This window comes from Ornithorhynchus anatinus, chromosome X5 (assembly GCF_004115215.2).
Source record: "Ornithorhynchus anatinus isolate Pmale09 chromosome X5, mOrnAna1.pri.v4, whole genome shotgun sequence".
Classification (NCBI taxonomy): Eukaryota; Metazoa; Chordata; class Mammalia; order Monotremata; family Ornithorhynchidae; genus Ornithorhynchus; species Ornithorhynchus anatinus.
Genome location: NC_041753.1, coordinates 46,901,173 through 46,921,022, shown reverse-complemented (window position 1 = coordinate 46,921,022; position 19,850 = coordinate 46,901,173). Strand labels below are relative to the sequence as shown.

At 40.0% G+C, this 19,850-nt stretch overlaps 1 protein-coding gene across 1 annotated transcript; it reads left to right on the top strand.

The window, feature by feature from the left end:
- The first annotated feature begins 855 nt into the window (after window positions 1–855).
- TYRP1 (tyrosinase related protein 1) lies at window positions 856–19,755 on the top strand. The gene is made up of 7 exons (XM_001507059.4): window positions 856–1,234; window positions 3,423–3,745; window positions 8,246–8,450; window positions 10,966–11,133; window positions 12,972–13,151; window positions 18,701–18,847; window positions 19,187–19,755. Exons 1-7 carry the CDS (start codon window positions 856–858, stop codon window positions 19,390–19,392), a joined length of 1,608 nt encoding a protein of 535 aa, XP_001507109.1. The 3' UTR covers window positions 19,393–19,755.
- Window positions 19,756–19,850: the final 95 nt, after the last annotated feature.

Below are 19,850 nucleotides of genomic sequence, written 5' to 3'. Positions count from 1 at the left end.
ACACCCAGAGAAACTCACCCAAGTGAGAGGGGATTAGTAAAGGGTGGTGGAGAGGGGAGATCAGGCCAACTGAAACGTCTAGCATGCGCAAGATTAATACCAGACAAAACTGCAAAACAAGAGTGCAGCCATTCTATGAGGAAGGAGTCAACTGAAAAGCACCTAGAGACCAAGCAGAAGCTCAACAAAGAAACGTCTAGAGAATGAAAGGTACTGAAATGAAAGTTTGGTTCAGAGGGTGGAATGCACTAAGGTCACTTGAAGTCTGTGACTTGAAATCATGCGATCTAATTACACTGAAATCTGATTTGGGCATTTCATTCTTACATTTGCAAGGATGAAGGCAGTTCTAATCATGGGTTCCTTAGCTCAAAAATGACATAAATGTGCATGGTAGCATTTTCATTGTTGAGAATACTAACCAAGATGACCAAAATCCTAAAAAAGATTAGAGAGGGAATGATTATGCTGCAGGAGCCATCAAATCAAATTAAGAAAGTCAAAGTGTTAGAATGATATTATTAAACACTGCATTAACCTTCATTCTCAGAAAAGAAATGGAGGAGAGTGTTTTGACTGGGGGCTGGAAAGAGAGGATGACGGTCAGGAGTATTCAGGACTTAGTACGATGCTTGGCATACAGTAAACACTTAAAATATGATTATCATTTTTATTACATTATTATTACTGTTAGGCATTATATAACTCTTTCTTCCTCTCTCGTTTTCCAGTTGAATTTTCTTAATCTGTTTAAGCTTGACCAAAGACAGAAACTACCTAAGAAGTTGCTGGCTGCAAACTTCCAGGACAGCTTCCTGCAGAATTACCTAGTGTATTTTCTTCACCAGGAGAGCTATGAGCAACCATTTCTTCTTGCTACATCTTCTCCTACCACTGCTGTTTTTCCACCAGGCATATGGTCAATTTCCCCACGAATGTGCAACACTTGAAGCACTGAGAAGTAGGGAATGTTGTCCAGACCTTTTCCCTGGAGCTGATCCTGGAACTGACAAATGTGGGTCTTTGTCTGGAAGGGGCAGGTGTGAAGCAGTGAATGCTGATTCACGGCCCCACAGCCCCCAATACCCACATGATGGCAGAGATGACCGTGAACGCTGGCCCACTCGCTTCTTCAACAGGACCTGCCGCTGCAATGGTAACTTCTCTGGTTACAACTGTGGGGTGTGTCGACATGGGTGGAGAGGAGACAACTGTGACCAAAGGATCCTCACAGGTAAATAGAAATGGTTAACAGGCGAGCAGCATTCCATTAGACCCCCATACACAACTGTCAAAGCTGTGGATCTTTGAGGAAACAACCCCTTTTCCTATCTTACAAGGTAGCATAGACTAAGCCTCAATATCCTTCACAGGATCAGAAATGACTACCAAAGGAAACTCATCATTTTCATTTTTTTCTTTTAATTTATTTCATGGTATTTGTTAAGTGCTTATTATGTTTCAGGAACTGTTCTAAGTGCTTGGGTAGATACGAGGTAATCAGTTGGACTGTGTCCAATTCCCACAAGGGGCTCACAGACTTAATCATCATTTTACAGGTGAGGTAACTCAGGCACAGAGAAGTTAAGTGACTTGCCCGAGGTCATTCAGCAGATAAGTGGTGAAGCTGGGACTAGAACCCAGGTCCTTCTGACTCCCAGGCCCATGTTCTATCCACTGGGGCAGCTGCTTCTCATTATTATTATCCACCCTGTCAGAAATCTCTCTTCGGGGACTGAAATGGTTCAGGTTTGGTACAGTGCTCTAAATGCAGTAAGCACTCAATAAATACTATTGATTCATTGATTGATTCATGACCCAGTGGACTCTACTTCCAGTAGGGGAATGTCTCGTTAACAGCATCAGTATCAGTGGTGAAGCAGTGGGATCCGGTAGAAAAAGCATGGGTCTGGGAGTCAGAGGACTTGAGTTCTTATCCCACCCCCACCACTTGCCTGCTGTTGACCTTGGGCAAGTCACTTAACTTTTCTGTACTGGAATTTTGTCAACTGTAAAATGGGAGTTAAATACCTGTTCTCACTCCTACTTAGATTGTGAGCTCCATGTGGGACAGGGACTGTGTTCAACTTGATTATCTTTTATCTTCCCCAGATTAGAATAGTATAGTTGTTTGACACATATTAAGCACTTGGTTCTAATCCTGACTCTGTCTCTTTCCTGCTTTATGACCTCAGGCAAGTAGCGGGGATTGACCTCTCTGGGTCTCAGCCTTCTCTCCAGTCAAATGGGGGATCCAAAAACTGTAATATTGAATGACTACTGTTTATGAAACAACACATTAGGAACTGGAGGAAATATAAAAGGTGTAAAAGATTCATTCATTCCATCGTATTTATTGAGCGCTTACTATATGTGGAGCACTGTACTAAGCCCTTGGAATGTACAATTCAGCAACAGAGACAATCCCTGCCCGATAACAGGCTCACGCCCTGCTCATGGGGCCTTTCGGTATAATGGGTGAAACCATAAGCATGGCTTGATAATTTACCCTAGTTGAAAATGAAAAAGTAGATCAAAATTATAAACATACATGAATAAATAGCAATAAGCTATATTGAATGCTAGAGAGGCAGATTGGTTGGCACTACCAGGAATAAGAGGGATTAACCAGAGTCTTGTGACTCTAGATATTACACCAACTGGACAGTAAGATTAAAATCCAGTGAGTTTTCAAATCCCACCTCAGTGTCTTTCTGCTAAATTCTGAACCTTTTTATGTGAGGCTTGACAAAACTAATCAAAATACTGGAATATCATCTCAGTTCCTTGGTGTTTTGTTTAATTTTGCTTTGTTCCGTTCTCTGTGCATGCATCTTGCCTGTCTGTATAAGCAAGATTTAAGGCTGCTTGGTACTGATGATGTCTAGATGTGGTAAAGTCAACATGCAACAAACACTGAATCTTTTTCAATGTAAAGTCAAACAAGTAATAACATCTCTTCCTGTGTGCTTCAGCAACTCTTTCTTGAACCCTGATTCTCATCTTATTCTCCCCATAAACATGGCAATTCTGAAAAGCCCTTTCCAACTTTAAATCATTACTGTATCTTCATATTAGTTTATAATTAGTTTGCATTTTTTCTAGCTGAAAAAGAAAACACACAAACACAAAGCAAGTTCTGGTCCTCCAAATAAAGCATATGAATGAGGCAACTTTCCAAAGGCAAACTCTTGTGCCTGAATTTCACAGGTTTTTTGGCTGAATACCCAAGTTATCTGGAAACTGATCTGATCTTTGTCAAAAATGTTACATATTTTTCTTTTCTCTTTGAGATTGTTTACCTTAAAATAAGCTCCTTTCCCATAGCCCAATAAAATTGATTTTCATTGTTTGTGTTCTCTAATGGTATGGGAAAAGGAATGGATTTATTCTTTTGATGATTGATTTTTGTATCCTTAAAGTTAGAAGAAACCTTCTGGATCTCAGTGTGGCAGAAAGGGATCGATTTGTCCGCTCTCTCAACATGGCAAAGAATACCGTCCATCCTCAGTTTGTCATAGCCACCAGGAGGTCAGAGGAAATATTGGGACCAGACGGCAACACCCCACAATTTGAGAATATTTCCATTTACAACTATTTTGTGTGGGCCCACTATTACTCCATCAGAAAGACTTTCCTGGGGACAGGACAGCCAAGTTTTGCAGGTGTGGATTTCTCTCACGAAGGGCCAGCATTTCTCACCTGGCACAGGTATCATCTGATGCAATTGGAAAGAGACATGCAGGTAAGTGTGGATGGCAGGCAGGCAGTTGATTGAGCTGTTTTTGTTGCTTTAAATCCTTATTCAAAAGTAACAGAGCTGGTGAGCTAACAAAGACCTCAGTGAATGGGAATATTCCAGTCCAGGCCCTATCACTGCTTGCGTGGGCAACCCAGAACAAACCACACCACTTAGCCTCACAGAGCTAAAGTTTTCTCATCTCTATAAAAGGGTGAGGTGTGGAGGAAGAAATTGGTTTTGTATATTTTTATGTAATATGGGGAGTAATTTGTCATTATTAATGATAACAATAATAATGGTGTTTAAATGCTTCCTATCAATCAGTTATTCACTGAGTCCTTACTGGGTGTTCAGCACTGTACTAAGTGTTTGAGAAATTACAACAGAATAAGTAGACATGCTTCCTACTATGTGCCAAGCTCTATGCTAAATGCTAGGGTAGATACACTGCAATCAAATCAGGCACAATCCTCTATCACATGATAATCTCAGTCTAAAGGGGAGGAAGAACAGGCATTTAGACATTTATGGCAGTTTTGGGGCCCTTGACAAGCATTACTATTTGTTAATTGCATCAGTATTTCTTTTGTTAACCTTGTATGAAGAAATGAAGATGATGATAACATCTCATTTGAAGAACTTTCATCCTCTCTCAAAGATATAGATTATCTCCATATTTTAAATAAATTAAGGCACTCTTCCACCTTCTTCTGCATTCATATGTTTTCCTTGATACACCATTAGTAAAAAGACACCTTTTATATAGTTTCAATCATTATTATTCTATTTTCAGCTAAAGCTAACTCACATATACGCATACACCCTTCCCCTTTTCCTGTTTAAGATGCCATATAGATCTTGTGATATTTTAAAATAAAGAACACTCTTCCTATGTACACCTATCTGGTGGTTTCCAATACATCAAGTGTTTTCTCAAATATTTTTGAGGTTAGCTTCTATTTCCTTTTTATTCTATTTATTGTGGATGAAATTAATACCATCAGAGTATATATTCTGTATATAAATTACCAGAAAATACATCTGCTTTAAATACTTCTAGATATGAATATAGCAATTCTTTAAAAAATACTATCAAACTATAATTAATTTCCAAGTTGAAAACTAATTTGACTATAAGCATTTTCTATGTACTATTTTTCATGTTTTTTGTATATCATTAGAATTATTTCAAACAACAAAAAGAGGTCTAAATAGGAAAATTTAAATCTTTAAAGCGTAGAACTAAGTGTAGTCCCATGGAATTTTCTTTGTGGAGTTCCAGAGTGCTAAATTAATTGAACTTATTCTTAGAGCTTCATATGTTACAATTATGATCGTTAGATGATTAATGCATTGGGGGTAGATAAATTTGTCATCTGTAATTGGTTGCAGATCTTCCGATACCCCCAAGTTGTTTTCTCCTGGGCACACCATAATGAAAGAGCAGGTGGAAACTATCTAAGAGCTTCAAATTTGCCTTGGTAAACTCCAACATTCATGAGTTGCATTTTATAAAAGAAATAGCACAATGCTTCTGACAAATTAAAACCTTAATGGCATGTGCTGTAGAATGCCACATGAATATGCTGTTGTTTCAGGAGGCTAATTAACACACCCTAAACTGATGATTTGTAATTAGCTGGCAGATTTTCACTTATCTTAAAAACAAATAATAGTTTCAAAATCAGAAATCTAAGCCCCAGGGAACAAATATCAGGAAAAAAAAGTTTCTAGATTTGTGGTCTTCCATAATACCTCAATTTGAGGTGGGTTCTTCCCAGAATGGAATTTACAGGGACAGATATTATTGAAGTATAAAATGTAGAGAGTAAAATAAAAAATGAGAAATGAAAACATTTTTAAAAATTTCTTAATATATGTCTTCCAGTATCTCAAAAAATAAAACAAATGACTATGGTATATAATAATAATAATGATGGCATTTAAGCTCTTACTATGTGCTTGTTATATCCCGGCTAGACTACTGTGTCAGCCTTCTCTCTGATTTCCCTTCCTCCTCTCTCGCCCTGCTCCAGTCTATTCTTCACTCCGCTGCCCGGCTCATCTTCCTGCAGAAACGATCTGGGCCTGTCACTCCCCTTCTTAAACACCTCCAGTGGTTGCCTATCAACCTCCGCTCCAAACAGAAACTCCTCACTCTAGGCTTCAAGCCTCTACGTCACCTTGCCCCTTCCTACCTCTCCTCCCTTCTCTCTTTCTACTGCCCACCCCGCACACTCCGCTCCTCTGCCGCCCACCTCCTCACCGTCCCTCGGTCTCGCCTATCCCACCGTCGACCCCCGGCCCACGTCCTCCCGCGGTCCTGGAACGCCCTCCCTCCTCACCTCCGCCAAACTGATTCTCTTCCCCTCTTCAAAACCCTACTTAAAACTCACCTCCTCCAAGAGGCCTTCCCAGACTGAGCTCCCCTTCTCCCTCTACTCCTTCTACCGCCTCCCCCTTCACCTCTCCGCAGCTTAACCCTCTTTTCCCCTCATTTCCCTCTGCTCCTCCCCCTCTACCTTCCCATCCCCTCAGCACTATATTCGTCTGCTCAACTGTATATATTTTCATTACCCTATTTATTTTGTTAATGAAATGTACATCGTCTTGATTCTATTTAGTTGCCATTGTTTTTACGAGATGTTCTTCCCCTTGACTCTATTTATTGCCACTGTTCTTGTCTGTCTCCCCCGATTAGACCGTAAGCCCATCAAATGGCAGGGACTGTCTCTGTCTGTTGCCGACTTGTTCATTCCAAGTGCTTAGTACAGTGCTCTGCACATAGTAAGCGCTTAATAAATACTATTGAATGAATGAATGAATGAATGCCAGGCAGGCACTGTACTAAGCACTGGGGGGGATACAAGTAAATCTAATTGGACACACTCCCTCTCCCATGTGGGGCTCACAGTATCAATCCCCATTTAACAGATGAGGTAACTGAAGCCCAGAGAAGTGAAGTGACTTGCCCAAGGTCACACAGCAGACAGGTGGTGGAGCCAGGATTGGATCTTTCCTCTCCACCCAAACGGCTACCTTACTATTACGGGCTCTCGTTATATCCCGGCTAGACTACTGTGTCAGCCTTCTCTCTGACCTCCCTTCCTCCTCTCTCGCCCCGCTCCGGTCTATTCTTCACTCCGCTGCCCGGCTCATCTTCCTGCAGAAACGATCTGGGCATGTCACTCCCCTTCTTAAACAACTCCAGTGGTTGCCTATCGACCTCCGCTCCAAACAAAAACTCCTCACTCTAGGCTTCAAGGCTCTCCATCACCTTGCCCCTTCCTACCTCTCCTCCCTTCTCTCTTTCTACCGCCCACCCCGCACGCTCCGCTCCTCCGCCGCCCACCTCCTCACCGTCCCTCGGTCTCGCCTATCCCGCCGTCGACCCCTGGGTCACGTACTCCCGCGGTCCTGGAATGCCCTCCCTCCTCACCTCCGCCAAACTGATTCTCTTTCCCTCTTCAAAACCCTACTTAAAAATCACCTCCTCCAAGAGGCATTCCCAGACTGAGCTCCTCTTCCCCCTCTACTCCCTCTGCCATCCCCCCTTTACCTCTCCGCAGCTAAAGCCTCATTTCCCCCTTTTCCCTCTGCTCCTCCACCTCTCCCTTCCCATCCCCACAGCACTGTACTCGTCCGCTCAACTGTATATATTTTCGTTACCCTATTTATTTTGTTAATGAATTGTACATCGCCTTGATTCTATTTAGTTGCCATTGTTTTTACGAGATGTTCTTCCCCTTGACTCTATTTATTGCCATTGTTCTCGTCTGTCCGTCTCCCCTGATTAGACTGTAAGCCCGTCAAACGGCAGGGACTGTCTCTATCTGTTGCCGACTTGTTCATCCCAAGCGCTTAGTACAGTGCTCTGCACATAGTAAGCGCTCAATAAATACTATTGAATGAATGAATGAATGAACCCATGACCTTCTGACTCCCAGGCCCACGCTCTATCCACTACTCCATATAACAGCCGTAAGAATGTGTCAAGTTCTGATGCTGAAAGAAATAAAGATGACCTTAAAAGAAATCAGGCAGGCCACTTGAAGGAAATTCAATTTATACGGTGTTTGGGGTTCGTAGATGATTGGACAGTTATTGTAGACCTAAATGTGTGGTCTTATAAAAGCAGTGTGTGGCTTAGTGGAAAGAGCCCGGGCTTGGGAGTCATAGGATCTGGGTTCTAATCCCACCTCTGCCACTTGTCTGCTGTGTGATCTTGGACAAGCCACTTAACTTCTCTGTGCCTCAGTGACCTCATATGTAAAATGGGGATTAAAAGTGTGAACCCCACGTGGGACAACCTGATTACCCTGTATCTAACCCAGCGCTTAGAACAGTGCTTAATACATAGTAAACACTTAACAAATACCATAATTACTAAGGCAAGCAATAGAGTAGGGTGGAAATGTCTAAGTGCAGAGAAAGTCTTAGAGACACTGGCTTAGTATGAATATAATACAAATCTACACAAACATAATGATTTACTTGTTGCAGGAAATGCTTCAGGACCCCTCTTTTGCACTGCCTTATTGGAATTTTGCTACTGGAGGAAATTCATGTGATATCTGCACAGATGATTTGCTGGGATCAAGGAGCAACTTCGACTCTTCTCTTATAAGCCAGAACTCTGTCTTTTCTAGTTGGCGTGTTTTATGTGAAAACCTGGAAGACTATGATACCATGGGAACCCTTTGTAACAGTAAGTCCATTGTCCTCAAGAAATCAGAATTCCTTGTTGGGAAAGGCAATAATATAGTCTCTGGAAAGTCCTTAATTATAATCATAATTATGGTATTTTTAAGCATTTACGATGTGTCAAGCACTGTTCTAAGCAGTGAAAAACACGTTATAGAAACACTCAAAATAATTGTGGCATCTGCTAAGTGCTTACTACATTCAAATAACCACACTTCATGCTGAGCTATAACCAAGATAATCAGTTTGGATGCAGTCCCTGTTCCATGTGGAACTCACAGACTAAGGGGAAGGGAGAACTGGTATTGGAGGAACTGAGACCCAGAGAAGTGAAGTGACTTGCCCAAGGCCACACAGCAGGCAAGTGGGGGAGAGTCAGATCCTCTGACTCCTAAGCCCATGCTGCTTGTCTATCGGACATCCTAGTTTTCACCCATCTAAGATGGCAAAATAACCGCTCATACCTATGAAACATTTGATCTTTATTTCAGTAGTGGCAGCAAGAATTTCCTCACCTTGTTTTATATGTTTAATAAACTAATCTCACGAGCACTGGTCAGACCTTTATGAGAATACTTTTTCAAGGACAAGACTATACAAATCAGGAACCTGGAGTGAAAGCCATAAAATCAATTACAAAATTGGAAACTGAACCTAGGAAGAAAGGCTAAGAAATTAGGATTATTCTATTTAGAGAATAAAATATGGATACTATCTTCAAACCTGTATAGGTAACTCCACGGGAGGTGATGACCAGCTGTTTTCTACCTCTTCAGAGCACAAAACAAAATGAAAATTACTTAAATTACAAGAAGGGGGATTGACATTAGAAAAAAGTGAAAATTTCCCAATAGTGAGAATTGCTGGATGGATTATTGTGGGATGGAATGGAGTAAAAAGAACTCAACAGTATTATGAACTCCATTTACTGAGCACCTATTGGGTTCAGAGCACTGTACTAAGTGCTTGGGAAGCAAGTAAAAAACGTAAGGGGGAGAGATCTTATTTCTGCCCTCAAGAAGTTTACAATCTAATAGAAGAGGCAGTAAGTATAAATTGGTGAATGTATTGTAGTTAAGAGTGAGAGAATAAATAACTAGAAAATAAATGGATGAATGATAATAATGTGTGGTATTTGTTAAGCACTTACTATGTGCCAACACTGTATTAAGCACTGGAGTAGATACAAGACAATCTGGTCCCATGTGAGGCTCACAGTTTAAGTAGGAGGAAAAACAGGTATTAAATCCCCATTTTGCAGATAAGAGAAGTTAAGTGACTTGCCCAGGGTCACACAGCAGTATGTGGTGGAGCTGGGATTAAAACCCAAGTCCTCTGACTCCTAGGCGCATGCTCTTTCCACTAGTCCAGCGGGGGGGGGGGGGGGGGGGGGGCGGGGGGATGGAGGAGAGGAGATAAAAAGGGTGGGGAGAAGGACACTAATTGGGAAATGACCCGGGCAGGAAGTTACTCTTTAGAAGTGTTTGTCATTTTCCTAAATTCACTTTGTTTCCTGGGATGGTTTAAAGCAGCTGACAGTAGGGGAGAACAGTGGATAGCTTCTCAAGGTCCCCTCATACTCCTTTGATTTATGAAATCTGTGTACTTTTGTGTTCACATAGCAGTGGATGTACCAGATGCCTTTTACCATAATTTTAGGACTCTGAGAGAATAAATAGCAAAATTACTGTGGATGAGTGGAGGTAAAGACAGATTTTAAAAGGAAGGGAGCAAAAATCCCTTCCTTATCATTGTTCATCCATCTCCTCCTTAATGTATTCTGGTTCAACTAGTCACTCACTCTTTGGAGTCACATTTTTGGGAACTTCCATTCCCAAATAATATTTAAATACCATTAAATATCTTTTCAAATCAGTTCTGGAAAGAAGCTACTTAATAAAATTCTAGACTCCCCAATTGAGAAGTATTTGGATGGATAATTTAAAACAATTTGGTGCCAGAGAAGCTTTGTTTTGTATAAGATGTCAGTCATTTTCCAATAAGCTCCTTTCCTGAGACTTGAAGCACAGATACTTTTCTCTTCATGACACATCCTGTGTGCTAGTCTCTTTCTGAATGCTGGATTTTGGATTAGGGCTTCTAAACAACTCCAAATTTATACTGGAAACGTTTGTAAAAATGAGCAAGGCCCGAAGTTAAATATCAAGCCTTCGTGCCTGGAATTTTGTTTATGTAAATCAACTGCCAAATCACTTTTCTTTTCAAGTGTTCATGGTTTAGGCTTGCTAGTTAATAAATGCCTGGAAGAGATGATTTATCATATGTATGGGTGCAAGTGTCCCCATTTCCTCTGAACCAGCTTTAAATATTGCTCAGCACATTTCGCAAGAGTGAAATTGTCTTTGATAGCCTAAATTTCCTATCCTCACATTTGAATGCTCTTCTCCCTCAGAGACATCTGTCAGTCACTAGTTATTCGGTTCATTTTTGTCACTATGAGTCGGAGACGATGCGACAGCGTGAGTTTTCTTATCTTTTTTTCCTTGTTCAACTCTCAGGCACAGAAGGGGGTCCAATTCGTAGAAATCCTGCTGGAAATGTAGCCAGGCCAATGGTGCAACGACTCCCTGAGCCTCAGGATGTTGCTCAGTGTTTGGAAGTTGGTTTATTTGACACACCTCCTTTTTTTTCCAATTCTACAGATAGCTTCCGAAACACAGTGGAAGGTAAATAAGCAAAACTGGTGTAAAGAAACTGCAGGAAATTCTCCTCTCACTTAATTCACCTCCAGAATTAGATCTTTGAATGACTAGCTAACACCTTATATAACTACGGTCCTTTAAGGTTAGGAATTTTCACTGGTCACATGTGATTAATTATGAATTTTTACTTTAGTAAGAACTGGATTAAAGTCCTCAGTTTGTGGAACCTTTTCCTTCCTGTCTAGGGTAGGCATGAGAGATGATATTATATTTCAAAATGGATCCAAAGCACAGGTATTTTCTGTAACATTCTCACAAGAGCTCCAATTAAATATCTGTAAATCCTCAATTCCTATTCAGCTTCTTCCCTTTCTCCTTTAAGAGAGGCTATGGAATAATTTATTTAATATTATTCTATTGATTTAATGAAATGTCTATTCTAAATGTCTAAACATGTTTATTTAAGAGATGGATGGATTGATAGATATCTAAATCCAATTTTCAATATGTTTAATGATTAATGACATCATGCCACAAACTAACATGTACAGAATTGCTCCAGAAGCAACCATGTTCTTGCTGATAGCAAATGAAAGTAAAAAGACGTGAGCGTCGGCAAGCTAGAATCCAATCATCTACCGGGACTTCACCTTTCCATTTAATCTTCAAGGAAGATTGAGCAAATGATCAAAACATCTGGGATTCATTTTAATAGCAACTCATATTTTGCTTGTCTATCAGAAGCTTCAATATACAAGTAGCCTATTGAAAGAGATCATTCCTTTAACAATCTTTCCACATAGTTCTTTGCTGCCCCACTTGAGTAAAAAAACTGAATAACCGTAATGGAATTGCCACAATTTAGAGAACTCTAAAATGTTGATTTGTAACCAGCTACCATAATGTGAGATCCCAATATGTCTAGGCCCAAAGGAAATATCATCCTAGAAAGGGTCAAGACTAAAAAAATAGAATTTTCATCCAAATGTATTAGCATTGACCCTGAGATTTACAGATAGCTAGAAACCAGTTCAGAGATTGAGAGGGTATATGTCTCTGAGAAATTACAGCTTGCTGAGACCATAAGGTAGGATTCCCAAAATAAACAAGTTAACAGCCATTCTGCAGGAAAAAGGTAGCCGTTTAGAAGCATAGCTGTTCCAAAAGGAGACCAGATAACCTAGATGGTAGCCTCACAATTGGGTGAAAGTTTTCTAATAGATTCTGATGGAATTTGATAGAATTCTTGCAATATCCTTAAAGTTTCAGGAGATAGCTAAAAATGTAGCCTATTATCCTTACCTAATCAAAGAAATGGGGAATATTGTTCATTAAAAATATGCATTCTTATATTAAAATGCATCAGAAACCTACTGTTTAAAGTGAACCGGACTTTCAACAAGCTCTTTATGAAGTTTATTAGTAGGAGGGGACAGGGTAGGATTTTGACCTGCGACCTGAGAGGGGAAAAAAAGGTTTAAATAAAAGGGACAATTTTAACTGGATGCAAAATGTAGTTAGGATTCTGACAACAAACCTTTCACTAATTAGAGAAATATTTCATGTGAAAGGCAAGTAATTATTTGACCTCTTCAGTCAGGAGATGAAAGAGGGGTCTCCTGATTATTTTTGTTGCACTCTGCATTGTCTTTAACATGCATTTTTACATGATTGAATAGAGGGATCTCATTTGAAGTGCCAAACTTCCAAATCTACAAAAACATCTTTCAGGATCTTAGCAGAAAAATGTTAACAATGTATAGTTTCATCACCTCTTAGGAAAATTGTTTTCAGCTTCAATTTCCTCTACTGATCAATAACTATTGCAATGGTTTTAAAATTGTCCATTTTTACTCTTCTAGGATACAGTGATCCTTCAGGGCGTTATGATCCTGCAGTACGGAGTCTTCATAATCTGGCTCATTTGTTTTTGAACGGAACAGGGGGGCAGACCCATTTATCTCCAAATGATCCTATTTTTGTCCTCTTACACACTTTCACTGATGCAGTTTTTGACGAATGGCTGAGGAGATATAATTCTGGTGAGATAATTTCATTTCCTTTTGCAAGATCAGCAAAGTGAAGTGCTCACATGGAACTGATATTACTTACACTCAGAATTTGACATACATAAAGTGTCCATCAGGATTAGGATGAAATTGCCATAATTTCCAGTCATAGCTGCTATTCAAAAGTTCCTAGAAAATTTCATACATAAAATACTTTCAGAAGAACTATAACCTGGCATTTTTTTATTTATATGCCTAAAAGTGAATGTCATGCCAAAATGCTTAAAATTGACCTTGGAATTTTCTTCTCTCAGTCCAGTAGAAAAAAAACACTTTAGTGTATGACTGCCTTAATCTGTATCATTGAAGAATGTCTTTTGACATCTAATAATGCACTTCACTGGAATCCCTCTGCCCCGACCCTCCTGCTCTGAAAAAACAGAGTAAATTAATGCCATAAATGCCATTACCTACTTACAAAACATTAGGTGTCTCACAGATGGAAATTATACTGAACATCTATGTTAGTGTACCTATTACTTCACATAAATGTTTCTTTTAATTCATTTTAATAACCTAGCAGAGATTTGAGATGCCCCCACCTCTCTTGCTTCTATTTTCTCCCTTTTTTGCTGTACATTTCAGTTGTAAGTGATCTGGGTCAATAGAGTGGGTAAGAAGGTATAGAGACCAAATCTATCAAATCAATCAAATATCATTCTGGGTACTACTAATAATACCATTTTTCTGCATAGTCTTTGTAGGCATACATGTGGATTATATAGCAAAGGGACATAAATAAAAGTGTGACCCTCTTACCTCATATGTATTTAATATACGATGAAAATAACGGTGATACGCCTTATACGGGGGCCCTCAAAAATCACTGGAAAGGCAGAAATAAAATGTACAAAGAGCCAGAGAGAAAATAACAATGTTTTTCAAAGCACATGTTCAGTAGGTTTCAACAGATATTCCATTTTCCCCCTAGATGGAGTGTGATAGGAAATGATTTAGAAGAATTGAGGTTATTGAGACTTTGGTGGCGTAGAAGCACCTCAAATAATAAGAAATCAATACTCCAAGTTCAACCATCAGACTTCAGAATGAAAGATTTTGGGAAAAAGTCATAGGTCACTCAGGCCTTCAATAGCAAATACTGCTGATAATGCATACTAAAACACTCATTTGGCTGAAAGAGCCAGATAATTAAGGCCACAGAACATTCATCTGAATGATCCAGATCATATTCTAATTTAGATCTGCCTTAAATGGAGTTCTTTGACCTTTATTTTATTTTCATTTTTTTGAATTTCACTTTATGTAGTAGTTGGGCCCTGCCTGTACAACTGGAAATCTTCCAGAAAGAGCTAGAGATGGCAGGGGGAGTCAAGGAAAGTGAGGAGGGGAAAGGAGAATTGTGACTTTCTGAAAAAATTTGTGAACTCAAAACTACTTATTTTTCTGCAGAAACACCTCTCCAGGGAAAATTTGCAAGAAAAATCCCCAGGAAGCAACTTTAACACCCCTCCCACCCTCAACCCCCTGAGAAAAATAATACCACCACCAAAGCCCCCAGAAAATCACAATCCTAAGGTTTTCTGCCACAGATGAGGTGAACAGGCCACAATGGTCTCAAGTAGAGTCAAATGTTGCAACCTGGACTATCACAACCTGGCATTATCTCTGCACATAGTAAGCACTCAATAAATACTAATGAATGAATGAATTAGAATGATCAAACATTGTCTAAAGTGAACAAGGAAGCAGATTATCTCCAACTTCCCTTTGGGAATTGCCTTAGGGCCTAAAGCCAAATATTACCTCATTGTCTTATGCAAGAAACCACACTATTCCCAGGCATCCCTAAGGGTGTATGGAACCCAGAGTATGTCATCTGGTGAAAGCCAGTGCAGGTACAGAGAGGTGAGGAGGTTGTTTAAGGAGCAGAACAACTTCGTAAAGGCCATTCCTATCTGGATTGAGCCTGTGGAATTATTGATTCCTCACCCAGAGCACCTCTGCCATTCACCAGATTTGGCATACGTGACCTTACCAAATGAAGCATTGCCAAATGCATTGGATGCCATAATTCTCTAATGAGTCTACTGAGCTAAAAAGAAATACCCCCAGAGTGAATATTGTACTTCTCGCTCACTGAATACAAACCTGATTAATTATTCCTCTCACCAGGCCTTCTCAGTGAGTGTTTCCAGCATTAGTCCAGAATTTTAAGCACATGAAAAACAGTCTTAGCTAGGCCTAAATGAAGCAAAGCTCTCCAAAGCTATGCCATACAGGTGTACCCCAGGATACGTCCATCATATGGTCTTGGAAATGTGACTGTATTGTGAAGGGTCATATCATGGGGTACATTTTCCCAAAGACTTACATGCAATTATTTAGGTGACATTCCAGAACCAGCCCTGACATGATGTCTGAGCCCTTCAGGTAAGTAAAAATTACACTAGAGATCCCTCCCCATCGCACTTTCATTGTCCCTTTCTTTCCATTCTCACCATTTCTAGGGATTTTCCTGACCATTTTGCACCCATGGTATTTATTGAGCACTTACTAGGTGCAGAGCACTGTAGTAAACACTGTACAATATAACAGAGATGGTAGATACACATTACCTGCCCACAGTGAGCTTTCAGTCTATGTGCCAGGCACTGGGCTAAGCATTGGGATAGATACAAGTTAATCAGGTTGCACAGAGACCCTGTCCCACAAAGACCTCACAGTTATAAACCCTATTTTACTGATGAGGTGACTGACCCACAGAGAGTTAAGTGACTTGCCCAAGGTCACACAAGAGACAAATGGCAGACCTGGGAATAGAATCCAGGTCCTCTGACTCCCAAGTCGGTGTTTCTTCCACGAGGCCACGCTGCTTCGTTCCTATCTCCTTCACTACCCCAATATTTGTGTTTGTTTCTAAAGCAGTAGAGTGTGAAGCTTTTCACTGAAACCATGCATCACCTTCACTGGTAGCAGGAGAGGGGCAGGAAACTGAATGCCTAAGACTTGGCCCTGCCTCACTAACTTAAGGGGAGTAGATATGACGCCATTAGACTTGGCTGCCTCACTGGTCTCTGTCTGGTTCGGATCTAATGCCCTGTAACCTGGCCCTGGGCTCCATAGACTCTGTAGCTATCATTCCCAGGAGGAGGGGCAACAAGATTGTTACCAGGGTCCTGTATGCCTAAGTCCTCTCTCCTAAATGCACCAGGCTCCATTCTCTCAGCAGTTGCCCTTCCAATTCCCCAATTCTGCCCTCAGAACATGCTCCAGGCCCCTAGGGTAGAAGCTACATATCCCAGCACCCTTCCTTTTCCCTCCACTTCCTGCCTTTCTCCCTCACAGCTTCTGACTCTTGTGATGGTGCTGACCACTCTGGAAAAGATACCCCAGAGACAGAAGCTGTGAGGAAGGCGAGAGCCTGCCGGACAGTGAGAGGGAAGCCAGCCAGGTCAAAGATTTCCCTACCCTCATGACAATGCAGCTTGAGCAGAGCACCATGCATCACTGGATTTAAAAATATGGGGTGGGGAGAGAACAGAGAGAATATTGGCAAGGGAAGAAACCTCCTCAAAATAGTGTAGAGCATGAAATGGAAGGATGCGAAGGAAGGAGGGAATGGGGAGTAAATTGATTTTCTGGTTGCTACTGGATGTCGTGTGGGGGACAGGGCTTTCAAATCCTGGAACACCTATAGTACCTACTAGTGGATGATATATCTCTGGATCTTATACATGGTGTACTGCTTTTCCTAAACTGTTCTCTACTCCCTCTGGAGGCTGGCAGGAGCGGGATACAGTGTTCGACCTAAGGCAGGGTGGGAAACTACTAAGCAAGAGGTTTCTCTCTGTGATGGTTACAAGGTGATTAGGTGATGTTTTGACAGCTAATCAGGATTTTTTTATTTCTGAAAAGTTACAGCACCCTTGCCTCTGGATAAAAAATGGTGGACACAAGGATGAAAAGAGATGGAAGTAGATATTGATGCCTACAGTCATATGTATGGGATATTCCCAGACAGATTTTTTGTTTGTTTGTTTTACTGTGTCTAGACCAGAATCAAGAGTATTTATTGAATGTCTCCTCTGTGCAGAACACTGTATTAATCCCTTGGGAGAATACAATAGATTTGGAAGGCATGGTTAATGCCCTAAAGGATCTTATAGTCTAGCAAGGGAGACAGATGCAAAATAATTTTTATTTCCCCCATTTTAGTTCACCTTCCCAAGTCATGTTGCTGTTGCTCTTCTTTATCTACCCTTAGCACTTATGCATAGTCTTGATTTGCTAAGTAACACTAACAAGCAGTCAGTCAGTCAGGTTGAGGACATTTTGGAGGCTGAGGGGACTAACACAGGTTGGACACTGCCCCTATTCCACATAGAGCTCACCAACTAGGTTTAATTCCCATTTTACAGATTGAAGTAACTGAGGGCTAAAGAAGTGAAGTGACTTGCCCAAGGTTACAGAGCAGCCAGGTGGTTTGACTCTGGCTCCAAGAGGCTTATTATAGCCAAGTGAGTATAGAATTGAAGCAATTCTCCAGGTCATTCAGGAAAAGGAATTCGACCTGAAATACATAGTAGTAATATAGTAGGACTAATAGTAGCAGTAGAAGTTAACTCTTCTATGAAATAAGGTCACATAGAACACCGAAGCAAAAAAAAAAAAAGAAAACTGTCAAATTCTACCTTCATTTTGTTACGCTAGACGTGATGCCCATGATGTTGGTGGGCTCTTTCCCCAGTCTGCTTTACCTTTTGTCAACTTAGCCCTTAGTTTTTCTGTTCATTTAATTACATGATAGTAGAGCACAGTTAAGGCTAGATTAAAGGTGCTGGGGTCTGAAGCGAGGCTGTACTAGAAGAAACGGGGAAGAGATTTTTGAGACCAGAACTTCCTTTACTTTCACTGAGATGCTCTAATAGAGCAGTGCAGCTCTGGATCAGAGCCAAGTGGAAAGTAAATTGAACTTTGGTAAACCATTCACCCTGATGCAACTCATGTGACCCAAACAAAGACAGGGAAACAGCTGTCCATCAGAGCATCCAAAAGAAGAAGGGCTAGGGGTAGATTCTCAATTTTAACCCAGCCTTTAACTAAACTAAGAACAGACTGTATTAATTTACCATTCACAGTTAAATTGAAAAGATGAATATTAATTTTTTTCCTTTAATTCCATATAGGGTTAATAGCAACTATAGACCCTTTCTCAAATTTGCATTTGAAACTCTTTATATTTAAACTTGCTTCTGCACTTTTCAACAAATGAACTTCATTTATATAAAAAAGAAAATGTTAATGTTGTCCTATTTTCAAACTGTTCCTATCAGAGTAACGTATTGATACTATATTCTAAGTATTTGAACTATAATTGTTTTATGCCATTCTCAGTTTTCCATTAATGAAACACTTTCTTTTCTCATGCCAAAGTAAAAATCATAAATTACTCATATTTTGATGTCCTCAATTACTATTTTTAGACAGGTACTTTATGGGGAAAAAATACCATTTACAGAAGCATGACTCTCTCAATAAAAATTACCTTTGTCACTTTTTAGATATATCAACATTCCCATTAGAGAATGCTCCTATTGGACATAATAGACACTACAATATGGTGCCATTCTGGCCTCCGGTTACCAATGATGAAATGTTTGTCACTGCACCAGAAAACCTGGGGTACTCATATGAAGTTGAGTGGCCAAGTGAGTATTCAAGATTCAAACTTTTTTCAATCTTTACAAGGCAAATTGATGGATTTCAGCAACCTTCAAGTCACTGTGTGATGATCATTACTTCCATTTTCAATCAATAAATGATATTCATTGAGCACTTAGTGTGAGCAGAGCACTGTACTGAGCACTTTCCTATCTGATTTTGAAGTATTCAGTTTTGTCAGACATTATTATAGCCACGGTTTGGCACTGGAAGATATCGTTTGCTTTTCCAAGAGATTTTTAGGAATTTTAACTTAAGTAATGTAATTTTCAACTCTTCCTCTCTTTAATGATTAACTTTTACTGTTCCTACTTTTGTTGCTATAGGTCGGACTCTCAGTGTTTCAGAGATCATAACAATAGCAGTTGTGGCGGCCCTAATTCTGGTTGCCCTCATTTTTGGTGTTACAACTTGGATTGTTCGTGCCAGGAGAAACAAAGATGAATTACAGCAACCCCTTCTAGCCGAACAGTATCAACGCTATGCTGAAGAATACGAAAAACTCCCTAACCCAAACCAATCTATGGTGTGAAGCCAAACGGACCCACATTCTATAGCTCTTCACAGTGGGTGGATACACAATACCAAATGATCAGAATAATTCAGACATGTAGTTGATTTGGGATCCATTTTTTTTTATTTTTGAGGACAAAGGAGTACCTTTTTAAGTTGGAAATAGCTGGATAACTATAATCAAAATGTATTTTAGCACTGAATTGTCCACAAAATTTGCAAGTGTAGGCACAGTCAATCTCACAAATTTACACATTGAAACAATAGATCTGATATGTGTTCATTTTTCTTCTCTACCATTAGTACTTCCTATTACAATATGAGTATCTTTGAAAAAACTATTCTCTGTTTTCACAATAAATATACTTTCATTTCCACTATATCAGGTCAGTCTCTTACCCTTAATCATAAAAGGGTGATATTGTAGGGGAATAATTTTGCCATGACACTGTCAATACCAATTTATACTGAGTGTTG

Excerpts from the sequence above, each read along its gene's own strand:
- TYRP1 (XM_001507059.4), top strand. The coding sequence starts at position 856 with ATGAGCAACCATTTCTTCTTGCTACATCTTCTCCTACCACTGCTGTTT. Across the intron at positions 1,235-3,422 it reads TGACCAAAGGATCCTCACAG|TTAGAAGAAACCTTCTGGAT; the intron begins GTAAATAGAAAT and ends GTATCCTTAAAG. Across the intron at positions 18,848-19,186 it reads ATATGAAGTTGAGTGGCCAA|GTCGGACTCTCAGTGTTTCA; the intron begins GTGAGTATTCAA and ends TTGTTGCTATAG.